Source organism: Dermacentor albipictus, chromosome 5, assembly GCF_038994185.2.
Source record: "Dermacentor albipictus isolate Rhodes 1998 colony chromosome 5, USDA_Dalb.pri_finalv2, whole genome shotgun sequence".
In the NCBI taxonomy this organism is placed as follows: domain Eukaryota; kingdom Metazoa; phylum Arthropoda; class Arachnida; order Ixodida; family Ixodidae; genus Dermacentor; species Dermacentor albipictus.
In genome coordinates, this window is record NC_091825.1 from 38,574,712 (window position 1) to 38,587,345 (window position 12,634).

The 12,634-nt window shown below is 45.8% G+C and overlaps 1 protein-coding gene across 1 annotated transcript in view; it reads left to right on the plus strand.

Annotated features, from left to right (window-relative positions):
* LOC135909528 (decapping and exoribonuclease protein-like) overlaps positions 1 to 12,634 on the plus strand; it is a 67,873-nt gene that overhangs the window by 20,407 nt on the left and 34,832 nt on the right. The window contains exon 2 of the mRNA XM_065441508.2: positions 7,096 to 7,325. Coding sequence (XP_065297580.1) covers positions 7,096 to 7,325 — 230 coding nt within the window. The remainder of the gene's footprint in view (positions 1 to 7,095; positions 7,326 to 12,634) is intronic.

The following is a 12,634-nucleotide window of genomic DNA, read 5'->3' on the forward strand; positions in this document are numbered from 1 at the left end:
TTCGTCTTTCTCTCACTTTCCATCTTTCCTGTCTTCTCCTCGCTTCTCTTTACTTCCAATTTTTCCAGGCAGCAAGGGTTAAGCTTGTGTGAATAACCAACCTAGGTTATTTCATATTTGGTTATTGTGGTAATGTACAGCTGGCGTTTGCAGGCTGTGTTTCACAGGCCCTGCAGCGTCCCCTTGTAGGACTCCACGAAGGGTGGTTGGCATTACTGCGGAAATTACAATCTCCTATGGCTACTTCCTGTCCCCCACTACCTGATCGCTCCCTGAAGAGGGGGCTCATCGATGATGTCTTAAAATTTTTTGCCTGTCAAAAAGAATTTTTTCCTCGCTTCCGTGTAGTCCACTCCGAAACACCAAACCCATGCGAAGAATCTCTCCATTCCTCGTGTCCAAGTCTCTGACCCATGTTTTTGGCACAGGTTACAAAGCATCCAGAATGGCAAGCGGTGATCTTTTGGAGCTCCGCAACCTAAGCAATATGAAAAGCTGCCCAATCTAGTATCATTTGGCGACGCCAAAATAACAGTAACTCCGCAGCGTACTATGAATGCAACCCGTGGCGTAGTCTCCGATGATGATCTCTTGGAGCTGACTGAGGCTGGGCTCTTGGAGGGTTCAGTGAGCAAAATGTCATTAACGTTGAGCGAATAAAGGTGAGGCGTGATATTAAGGAAATACAGACCAAACATCTGATGCTTACTTTTGGCACAAGTGTTCTGCCCGAGTCCATCGAGGCCGGGTATATCAAACTCCGTGTTCACCCATATGTTCCTAATCCCCTGCGTTGCTTCAAATGTCAGCGTTTCGGTCACAGTTCACAGAGCTGTCGAGGCCGCCAAACCTGCGCGAAATGCAGTGCTCATGAGCACACCTCTGAATCTTGTGAAAACTTTCTCCATTGTGTAAACTGTGAAGGGGAACACGCTGCATATTCGCGGTCGTGCCCATCATGGAAGAAAGAAAAAGAAATAGTTACAATTAAAGTAAAAGAAAACCTAAGTTTCAAAGAGGCGCGCAGGCGGGTATCCTTCCTGCCAAAGAACACCTTTGCCGAAGTGGCGCGTTAGGGGGCAGAGCTCCAATGGTCTCCGGTGGCTGTCCGACCCACAACCAGTAAGCCGGCAGTGACGCCAACCCCCCCCCCTCCCCCCCCCAGCGGATGCAGCTAGTGCTGCTACGCCAACCCAGCAGACGGGGCCATTTACCTCCGGGTAGGTGACCTCAATGGCCTCGTCCAAAGTGCCTAGGCCTTCATGCCAAACAAAGGGCTAGCGCGTGTCCAGCGCCTCGAAAGAGGCGCTGGACACAACCACCAGCAAGACGGCGCCATCAGCGCCTAAAGAGCGGCGAGGCACTCTCCATCGCTCCAAAAGAGACAAAACTCCCGTCACGGCGCCAGAAAAAGGCCCATGAGCTAACCTCAGTCTCCTAAACTCACAGAACTCAACACATACAGCATAATGGATACACAAATACTACAGTGGGGTGTTAGAGAACTTCTCTAAACCTTGCCGACATTAAAGAGCTACTGCACAAACACAATCCCAAGTTGCTGTGTGTTCAAGAGACACATCTAAAACGCACACAAACTTTCTTCCAATACACCATCTTCCGCAAGGACCATGATGAGGCTAATACCTCGTTCGGCAGTGTAGCAATCCTTGTAGACAGGTCCGTAGTTTGTCGCCAGGTAGCATTACAGACACCCCTCGAGACAGTGTCAATTAGATGGATTATTTTCAAGAAGTTAATAACCGTCTGCTCCATTCATATACCTCCAAGCGATCATCTCTAAAAAACCGATTTCTATAACCTGATAAATCAGCTGCCGGAACCCTGAATACTTGTAGGTGATTTTAACGCACATAACACGTTGTGCGGAGACGCGCGTTGCGACGCAAGAGGCCGACTTATTGAAAATTTTATTCTGACCTCTACTGCCTGCCTATTTAATAAGGAACCAGCATATTACAGCCTTCAACACAATTCATATTCGTCCATAGACCTAGCAATAGGCTCTGCTTCCCTTCTGCCTCATCTTGAATCGAATGTGATCACGAATCCTTTAGGAAGTGACCGCTTCCCTATAACTTTAAAATCAATAACGCAACATGACAACCCTCCCCGGTTTCCCATTTAGAAAACAGTACCGACTGACTGGAAGTATATTAAAGAATCTACTCATTTACTACTCGATTTTGTACGCAATTTTGGTATAGATCAAGCCGTCGCATATTTTACCGCTCTTATTATTGATGCTGCTGAAAAGTTTATCGCGCAAACAAATGGTGGTTCACCTAAAAGACGTGTTCCCTGGGGGAATGATGACTGTAAAATGCCCTAAAGCGACAGAATAACAATGGGGAATATTGCGTAGGTCGTCGAATGCAGAAAATCTTATTGAATTTAAACACATAAAGTCACAGGGAAGGCGCATATGGCGTCAGGCGAAGAGAGAGAGCTGCGTGAGGTTCCTTTCAGGTATCAGTTCTTACAGGAGGCGAAAGTGTGGAATGGTGTAAAGAAGCTAAAAAAGAAGCAAATAAATCCGTTGCCTTTGGTGAACGATCAAGTAAATAGCTTAGAAGAACAGGCAGACACCCTAGGGGAGCACTTTGAGCGTGTGTCGAGCTCAATCCACTATTCCCAATCCTTCCTTAAACATAGAGAAATAGAGGAACGAAAGCCAATCACGCGAAATTTAGACAGAATGAACCGTATAACCGGCCTTTTAGTATTGCCGAGCTGAGAGCCGCCTTGAACACATGCAAAAGCTCTGCACCGGGACCTGACAGGCCATGTATGACATAAGAAACTTACACACTGACACACAAGTCACACTACTCGCACTTTTTAATATAATTTGGGCTGCGGGATACCTGGCATCCACATGGAAGGAAGCTGTCATAGTACCTGTTCTGAAGCTAGGAAAAGACCCTTCCTTGGCGGCAAGTTATCGTCCGACAGCTCTAACAAATTGTGTGTGTATGCTTTCTGAAAAAGATTATAAATCGCCGACTTATACATTTCCTTGAGCTCAACAGTATGCTCAATCCTTATCAGTGGGGCTTCAGAGAAGGGCGGTCGACAACCGATCATCTTGCGCGCATTGAAGGAAATATCCGCGATGCATTTATACATCGACAGTTTTTCCTACCGATATTCCTCGACATGGAGAAAGTGTATGACACGGCATGGCGTTACGGGATCGTGCGAGACCTGTCGGAAATGGGTATACGTGGAAATATGCTGAACATAATTGAAACGTATTTGTGAAATCGTATCTTCCGCGTGAAAATCGGAAACGTACTATCGCGTACCCCAGGGAGGAGTACTCAATGGCACTCTCTTTATTGTTGAGATGAACACACTTTGTTCTTCACTGCCACCAGCCATTTTTTGTTGCGTCTACGTAGACGATATACAGATAGGTTTCAAATCCTGCAACCTTACAGTCTGTGAAAGACAGGTACAGTAGGGCTTAATCAATGTGTCCAAGTGGGCAGACCAAAATGTATTTAAAATCAACCCCCAGAAAAGCTCTTGTGTTCTCTTTACGAGAAAGAGAGGTCTAGTCCCAGATCCTTGCGTAGAACTGGGCGGACAACAAATATCTGCGAGCAATGAACACTAATTCCTAGGTGTAATACTTCACTCGAGGCTTACTTTCATCTCACATATAAAATGTCTTGAACCAAAGTGTCTAAAATCAATGAATTTACTTAAAATCCTACCCCACACAACATGTGGTAGCGACAGCAAGTGTTTACTGAATGTTTACAGGGGCCTAGTTTGATCAAGATTAGACTATGGTGCCGTTGTATATCACTCTGCCGCCCCGAGCGCGCTTAAGATTTAAGGCCCCGTTCACCATCTCGGTATCCGCCTGGCCACTGGCGCATTTAGAACAAGCCCTGTAGAAAGTCTATAGGTCCAGTCAGAAGGGTGGTCTCTCCATTTTCAGAGAACATACATCAGCTTAACGTGTTTTCTCAAGGTTCGCTCTAATAAGGAACATCCGTGTTTCACAACCGTTAACGACTTGACGTGTGAAACACTTTTTGGAATGGACTCTCTATATGACTTCCTTTCTCACTGCGTGCAAGAGTACTTAGCACGGAAATGGATGTCCCAGTTCTCGAACATCGCCTAATGCCTCCAGCTAAGTTATTACCACCCTGGGAGTGGCAGGTGGTAGACTGTGACACATCCTTTGTAGAGGTCACAAAGCCTGCTCCAGACCTCGAAATCGCTATGCATTTCCGTGAACTCCAATTAAAGTACTGCTGCTGCAAATCCTACACAGACGCGTCAAAATCATATGGTGGCGTATCTTACGCTGCCCTTGGTCCCTCTTTTTCTGAATGTGACGTGTTCAACCCCCAAACAAGTATCTTCACTGCAGAAGCGTATGCAGTACTGTCTGCGGTAAAACACACAAAGAAACTAAAACTTGACAGAGCAATCATATTCACAGACTCATTAAGCCTTGTAAAGCAGTCATTTCTTCACAAAAAAGATACAAATCATGTCTTCAATGAACTCTACACACACTTATGTAACATGTACTTATCACATAGACATATAGTATTATGTTGGGTTCCTGGCCATAGAGGAGTCGAGGGAAATGTGCTTGCTCACGAGATGGAGAAATCAATGGCATCGCAGGGTATTCGTTCTGCCGCAGTCCCTGCCACAGACATGAAGCCTTTCCTCAAAACAAACTGCGAAGCCACTGGCAACGCTTGTGGGACGCAGAAACGAGTAATAAGCTTCACGTAATTAAGCCTAAGTTAGGTTTCTGGCACCCAACACCGAAAACACGAAGAACAGACGTCCTGTTCACTAGACTAAGAATAGGACACACATTCGGCACTCATAACTTTCTCCTGACCGGTAACGAGCCACCAACCTGGGGTAGATGTGGCGACAGGCTTTCCGTCCTCCACGTCTTCCTGGAGTGCCGGGAAGCCGAAAGAGACAGGAGAAAACATTTTCTTTTGCATACAGCCATCACGTCCCTCTGCATCCGGCCATGTTACTTGGTGTAGAACCCCTTTTAAAGACCAAAGCAGTCCTCGCTTTCTTAAAAGATGTTGTGCTACATGTTACAAGTCCATTCATTTCGTAGCGCATCTTCTTTCCAGAGGATATCGCTAGGATAGATTCTCTGTATAGCACATGCCTCTAGGCCCTTGGGTTTCTGGGCCCCGATGAGGCAGTAGTGCTCTAGACAATTTTTTACATCTAGACAATCACATATTTTATATATTGCATTATTCTTTCTGAATGCATTTTAATATCCATAGTACACGCCAATAGTCATTCCCATAATTTTATTACCCATACATTTTATGGTATTTACATCAACTCTTTTAGGCCCCTTTACAGTCATGGCACATTAAGATCATGGAACCCATCAGGCACTGCGAACTCAAACATTAGCATGGCGCTCTTTGACCACATCTGGCCCTCGCGCCAGTAAACATCAAATATTCATTCATTTCAGGTCACAGGGAGCGGGAAGGACAAAACAATATTTTTTTATGAACTGTGTCAACGATGCTTCAGAACTATGGTTTCCAGTAACAAGCTGTTGAAATCAGGCAAATTCCATGTTTTGAATGTTTATTTTGAAACGAAGGTCATATGAGATGGTCTTTAGCAGCAAGCGAAAAATTGAATTCAGTTGATTTTGACAGCGCGCGGAACAATACTTAAAAACTGTAGTTGCATACCGCAGCGATAACATCAGAAATCGCTTTTCCGACAGAAAATTTCATGTTGTAGTGGATTCTGTAGAGTACCCGAGAAACCAATCAGTTTACAGAAAACCTATTCTGGATGCGAGTTCCAAGCAACTTGTGCCAAAATATTTGAAACGCGTGTAAGTAATGGGGCAACAAGTGCAAGTAGAACAATCGGGCCTGTGTAGGAATAATCCATGACCTGAATGCACTTTCTTTATTGTATTACAAGTCACATGGGCTGCGTTTTCGACATGTTTGCACTGATGAGGTTAGCAGCGAATCATTCTAAACGTCCTCCCAAGTTGAAGCAAAGAAATCGCATCTGAACAGTTGGTTGCCCGGAATACCGGAAGGGTGTCGTCAGCCTAATGAAAAACAATCATTGGTACCGCAGCTCTCAAGTAGTTGACGTAAATAGATAAAAACGGGGTGTATATCCTTGGGGTACTCCAGACTTCATCACTGAAAAGGCCCTTTGAAACGGTCCTAACCAAACACGTTGGCGTCTGTGTTTTAATGAATGCGTAAGCACAGTAGGAAGGAACCTCGCAGTTCTAGCAAAGAAAGTTTCTACGGTCACAGTTGATGGCATTCGCTGTCAAATTCTTTGCAGACGTCGATAAATAAGCACAGGCACTCATTCTCTTCCAGAGAAGAGTTTAAAAAATCTGCAAAATCCTCGAGAGGAAGTTGTGTGCCTGTAGTAGGTATGAAACCATGCTGCTGCAGTGAAATACCCTTGTGCTTGTTTAGGGAGCCCCTCGTAATAGTTCATAGGTAGTTTTCTAGAACTTGGGATTTGCTAGAAATAATGGATAGACCTATAATTCCTTATCGTGTTACGTGCTCCACTTCTGCGCAAGGGGAGAAGAATAGCGGTTTAGTTGAGTGGGAATTGTACCAGAAGAAATTGCATCGCTTAAAAGTGAAGACAGAACATGTTTGCTTACAAAAAAGGGTTCACGAAACTCTCAAATTCATAGCCCATTGGTATTGCCAAGTTTATTGGCTTTTACGTTGCCAAGAATTAACGGAAGTTCCTGTAAACTAATAAGAGGGGGATGAGTGGACATGGCTATCTAAGACTTTAAATACAAGAACTGCGTTCACTTCCAGCCGAAGATAAAAGATAGCTAAAAATTGTTGAAATCGGTTGCGACGTTCTGACAATAGGAGAGAAAATAGGTCGTAAAGTAACCTTCATTTTTTAGCCATGCATTCGTCCTTGGATGACTAACAATCAATGGTATAGTTTTGTAAGTGTCAGCACTAGGATATCTGAATTTTATTGAATGTTGAATTTACTGATATGTTGATGCCGTTTCTTTGTGCACAGCCCACACACGGATTTCGTCTGTGGCCGACACGTCTTGGCAAAGGTTCTGTGCACGCCGTTTGCAGAAAAAGTAGGCTGGTGGCTAGTGGCGTGTCGGCACCTAGGCATCGTGTACATCCATCCCATTCGTCCGAATAAAGAAGCGAAGCAGCCTCTCAATGACAGCCCCAACTGGAAACCGGATCGCATGCGTGACTATGCCAACAGGTTCTATCGCCTCATGACCACGAGTGAGTGCGGAGCATCCGAAGAAATAACGAGCTTGTCTTTGCGCCTTCTTTTGGAGGGGTTTTTCGAATTTTTACCCAATGGTAGAGGAACAAATCAAACCTGTGACGATACAATCCTAGCCGTAGAAAAACCATGGCATGCGGTGAACACATACTGGATATATCTTGAGTGTTCGTCTTCAGAGCTATTGCGTTACCCTTATTACGTCAAAAAAAAAGAACGTGTACCGCACTAATACCGACAATGAATCCCATCGTGCCGCCATTGAGGGAGTGAGCAGAGACACTTGCCCACAACTTTTTGGGAATGCAGAAAGGATTTTCCGCGTCATCTATCATGTTGCCTCCTGTGGCCTACAAAGCACGTGCAAGGACTCCACCACTCGGAGTACGGTTGCGCCGCAAAACCTTGCTTAAGTTACTAATGCTGTGTGGAAGCAGAGTGGTTTGCGTGCACCGTCCCGCCATGATCAAATGCCGGTGTAGGCGCATGCCATGTGCTATAAGACTGTCATCTGCCGGCTTTGCACACGTTTGTTTTGTATCTAACTGGCCGAGAAAAATTCAGAATCTCACGCTTACGTGGAAATTAGTGTCAAGCGAAGTTTTCTTTTTTACTTTACTTGCCTTGTTAACGTACGCTATTGGCGGAAATTTTTGCATGAAGTGGAGCAAATGGAATAGAGTGAACGTACTGCAAATCATTTAGTTCTTTTGCTTTTCTATTTGCGCATATGCCCTGTCGAGCAGATTTTCTGAGGTACTGGCCAAGAATGGTCGCATACGCAAGGTCGCAGTTACATAGAACCGCCACTTGCCGAAATTCTAACTCGCGTGGGAGTTCCCGTTGTCATTGTTTTCCAAACATCCGTACTAAATGTGTGGCTGTGTGTGTGGGTATCGTCCGCTATATAACTAAAGAGGTTCGTGAGTGCGTATGGGTTATAAGCATTTGAATAAAAAAACGTCGTCCTTCCGCTTGCTCAGCACTACTTTCACGAGCACGAATAAGTCCAATAGGAAAACATGCAACAGGAGATTATTAGCGCTAAATTTCAATGACGGAGATGGGTTCCGCGACACAACGCTGTGCGCACTAGTAGGGCACTACTGAGATCTGCATAAAAATCAGTGAACTAGAACTTGCCTTAACTTGACGGGAGTTTAGAACGGTTAGGCAATGAGCACCGGCTTTGTAGTAGGGAAGACCACTGACAAAACCTTTTAACACCATTATCGAAGTAGTACATGATTGTAAGAATACTATGCGTCATCTCCCCCCGTGATAGCGTAGTAGCTTTGGACCGGTCTATGTGACAAAATGTTACTGTGCACCGTGTGACTTAAAATGTAATAGTGAGAGGTTAATGCTGTGTAACACTATGTAGCGCCTTCTCTTACTGTGCGACATCGCCCGTATAAACAGTTCTGTATTGTATGCTTTTCTTTTAGTATTTTTTTCTCATCTATATTATGCCTTTCTCCCTCCCCTGGTACATGGTAGCGAACTGGAGCAAAGCTGGGAAAGTTACTTTGTAAATGAATCATGATGCGACACAGGATACTACTGCAAATATTGTATTCGATACAATACTTTCTATTCGTATCTCAAGATAGTTCAATAGATACGCAAGCTTTTTCTTATAGGTCTATAATAGAATGTAGCGGCAAACGGGTGTGCTTAAAAATGTTTGCTTGGAAACTCCGACAAGCCTTGCTTCATTTCAATAAAAGGTCTGTGAGTATATTGAAATATGCCTTTCTTGCTAAATTTATATTTTTATTAGCTGAGAAACAATTCTTCGGGGTTCCTTTAGCTGCTTAGGATGAAACCTCGCTATAGGCTTTCAGTGCGCTCATTTTTGCTGTCGCTTTTGTAATTGTTGGGAGTCGCTGCACAGCTAGTTGACTAGAAAAAATTAAAATCCCGGGTTTCACGTGCCATAACCACGGTCTGATTACGAGGTGCGCCATAGCGGATGACAGCGGTTTAATATTGATCGCCACCTAGGATTCTTTAACGTGCACCCAATGGACAGCACGCGAGCGTTTCTGCATTTTGCCCTCATCGAAACGCGGCCGCCATGGCCGGGATTTGATGCCGTGACCCCTTGCCGACCAGCTAGCAGGTCACCGTCTAATTACAAGAACGTCAATAAAACGCCTCTGCACGATGGCCCAAATACCGCTGCGGAGTTTTGCCTCGTCCGTAAACGTATTGTTTACGCAACACCTTATCACCGGAAAGATGTGCAGCAACACTGGTAACGGCAGTTTTTGTGACGCATCTTGTACAGAGACAGCTGTTCTGACTTAAGGTGGCGCTATGGCAAGGAATCCACCAAGCCCATTGACTGCTACGTCAGGTTGTACAAAACGAAGGAAAAGGGGTTTACTAGCATAATTACACGGCTCCAGTACGAACGCCCACTCCCGGCATGAGCAAAGTAAACATACGTGTTCACAACAGGACCCTCCGTCCACTGTACGAGAAGTCTGTGCTTTCATTACCGTCGTCTTCTCTAGGCCAGTCGATTAGGAAATATGAAGAATGCCCAGGAGCAAATCACAATCGTCGATTCCGCTGCGATACCACGCCCATACCTCGCAACATTCCGCAGTAACTCCGCATCCGAAGCCCGATGGTATGGATATGTGGCAGGACGGCAACCTGCGCATACAGTGTCACCGTCGTTACTTGATCGCCTTGGATGGGGCCCCTCTTTTCATCCTTAGTTCAGGCTGTCAGGTAATGGTGGGCTTGGTGGCCTCTTGTGGACCCGTTCAGAATCCATGTGCACGCTGCGTTGACCTCAAAGATACGTGTTGACCGATGGGTAGTGGATTGCCTCATGGTAATCGGCTAATCAACTGCTGCTCCGAGGTTGCCGTCATTGTTTGGTACCATTGAATAGGGTCACACTTTCATGCTTAGCTCAGGCTGCTAGGTAATGGTGGGGTTGTGGCCTTTTTTGGGAACCGTCAGGAGTAGGTTTCCACGCTGCGTTGACGTCTGGATAGGAGCTGGTAAACGGGTGGCTGCTTCCCTTGTTGAAAACGGCTTGTTAACGCCTTGTGGTGATGAGAAGCAACGGAGGAAATAAAGCTGCAATGACCTTTCATATACTTCTTATATACGTCTCATATACTTCTCATATGCTTCTCAGCTGGCGTAAAGCGTACTTTAGCGACATATTCATTAAAGTGCGATCCTACTACGACTTTTTTTGTCCGAGACTACTTATGCAGCCCAGGAAAGTTTCATATGTAGTCTAGTGGCACAAAGCGTGGTAGGATATTGTTGCTATTTACGCTACTGCAACTCATAGTTCTTATTAGCTGTTGATTTGTGACGGTAAGAATATTAAGAGTGAGCTAAAAATTAAAAATGCATCCAAGTAAAATAGAAAGGCTGGTACGTATCACACAATCACAGTGAGTACGTAGAAAAACTATACAGGCGGCACTAGCAGTAGCAATGACATTTAAGCAATGAAGTATTCAGTCACCTGTTAAGTCCAGACAATAGAAAATTCACATCTGGAAATTCGGGTGGCTTAGTGACAGGAGTATCAAATTGAGAAACGGAGTTCAGCCACCGTGTATAGTTTCGCACGGTGACGTTACGATAACCGTGTCTTGCATATTCAGATACAAGACTTGGCTGATACATTATTTCATGCATCAGAAATTATGCATGTCTTTCCAGACGTATTATGATAGACAAAGATACCCAAGTAGTATCTGAGATACATGTATCTTCGATACTGCCCAGCAGTAAACTGGAGTTATTTCCTGGTTAACCTAGTTGTAGTTCTTTTGCCTTTCTCGCTCTGTCTTTGGCGTTGATCTGCTAAGGTCATGGTTGCAGCTTCGATCGCAGCTGTGGCGGCTGCGCTTTGTACCGGGTGAAATGCGAAAACACCCGTGTATTTGCACTTAGTTGCCCATATAACGAAACCAAGTAGTGAAAAAATTGTAGGATTCCACACTACAACTTGCTTCCCATAATCGTATGAGATTTGCACTTTTACCCACAGAATTTAGCCGAAATCGCATTACGGTGCACAACTTGCAACTGGTTCCCTCTTAGGCACCTAAAAGCTTATTTATACAATATAACTCAGGGAAGAATTCTAACATCATCGAGGACTTTTACAGAAAAAGAAGTGTAATAGCAGGATCGATTTTTAAAATGCAGATGACAAAGATAATGTTCAGTGGCCTGACAGTCAGTCAGTCAGTCAGTCAGTCAGTCAAGAACTTTATAGAGGTCCCGAGGGGTCTAAGCCGTTGGAGACCGCACGCGGGGAGCTCCTTGGGCCAAAACCGTAGGCGACGCCCAAGTCGGGACGGGAACGTGGTAGCGCTCCGCCAGTTCTTGGGCCTTCTGGACGGCCTTGAGTTGGAGTTTGAGGTCCGGGCTTTTGAGGGCTTCTTCCCATTCGGGCTCACTGGAGAGAGGGCCCTCTGGTAACGCGGTACATTGCGAAAGCATGCGCGAGAGTGAGCAATAGGGTTCTGGGCAGTCTGGGCAATTTGCCGGGATTTCTGAATTGTAGTGGCTTAATAGGCCGCGTGACGGATACGAGTCCGTTTGCAGCATTCGAAACGCGGCCGCCTGCGCACGCTCGAGTTTGGCGTGCGGGAGCGGGTATTTCATTCTGCCTTTTCGATAGTGTGAGGTGATTTCTTGGTAGGTGAGTAGCGGGTCATTAAACTGAATGTCCAGCCCCTCGGAGGCCGTGGGACCGTCGCGGCGGGCAAGTTCTCGCGCACGGTCGTGGCCGTTTCATTAAGGTGGGGTTTTTGCGGGTGGACGTCTTTCCCCATGTGAGCGGGGAACCAGGAGAGGCATCGTTTGCACTGTTTTGAGTTTGCTAGTAGTATATGTGGTAACTCTTTCGATACGTTGCCGCTTTCGTAAGCCCGAATTGCAGCACGCGAATCCGTGAGGACATGGGTAAATGTGGGGTCTGGCATGGCGATGGCTACGGCTATCTGTTTGGCTTTAGCACTGGTGGTCGATTTAACCGGTGCCGATGACCGTAACGTTCCGTTGCCGTCCACAACTGCTATCGCGAAAGTTGATGTATTGCCGTACTGGGCCGCCTCCACAAATGCGGTGGCTTCACGATCCGCGTCGGTGCGGTCGAGAATCGCACGGGCGCGGGCCCGGCGCCTACCCACGTTGTATAGTGGGTGGACGTTTCTGGGAAACGGTGAGACTCTGTAGTTTTCTCTAATTTCACTCGGTAGGGTAACAGCGTGCTCGAGATAGGGAGATGGGGAGACAATAGCTTCGCTTA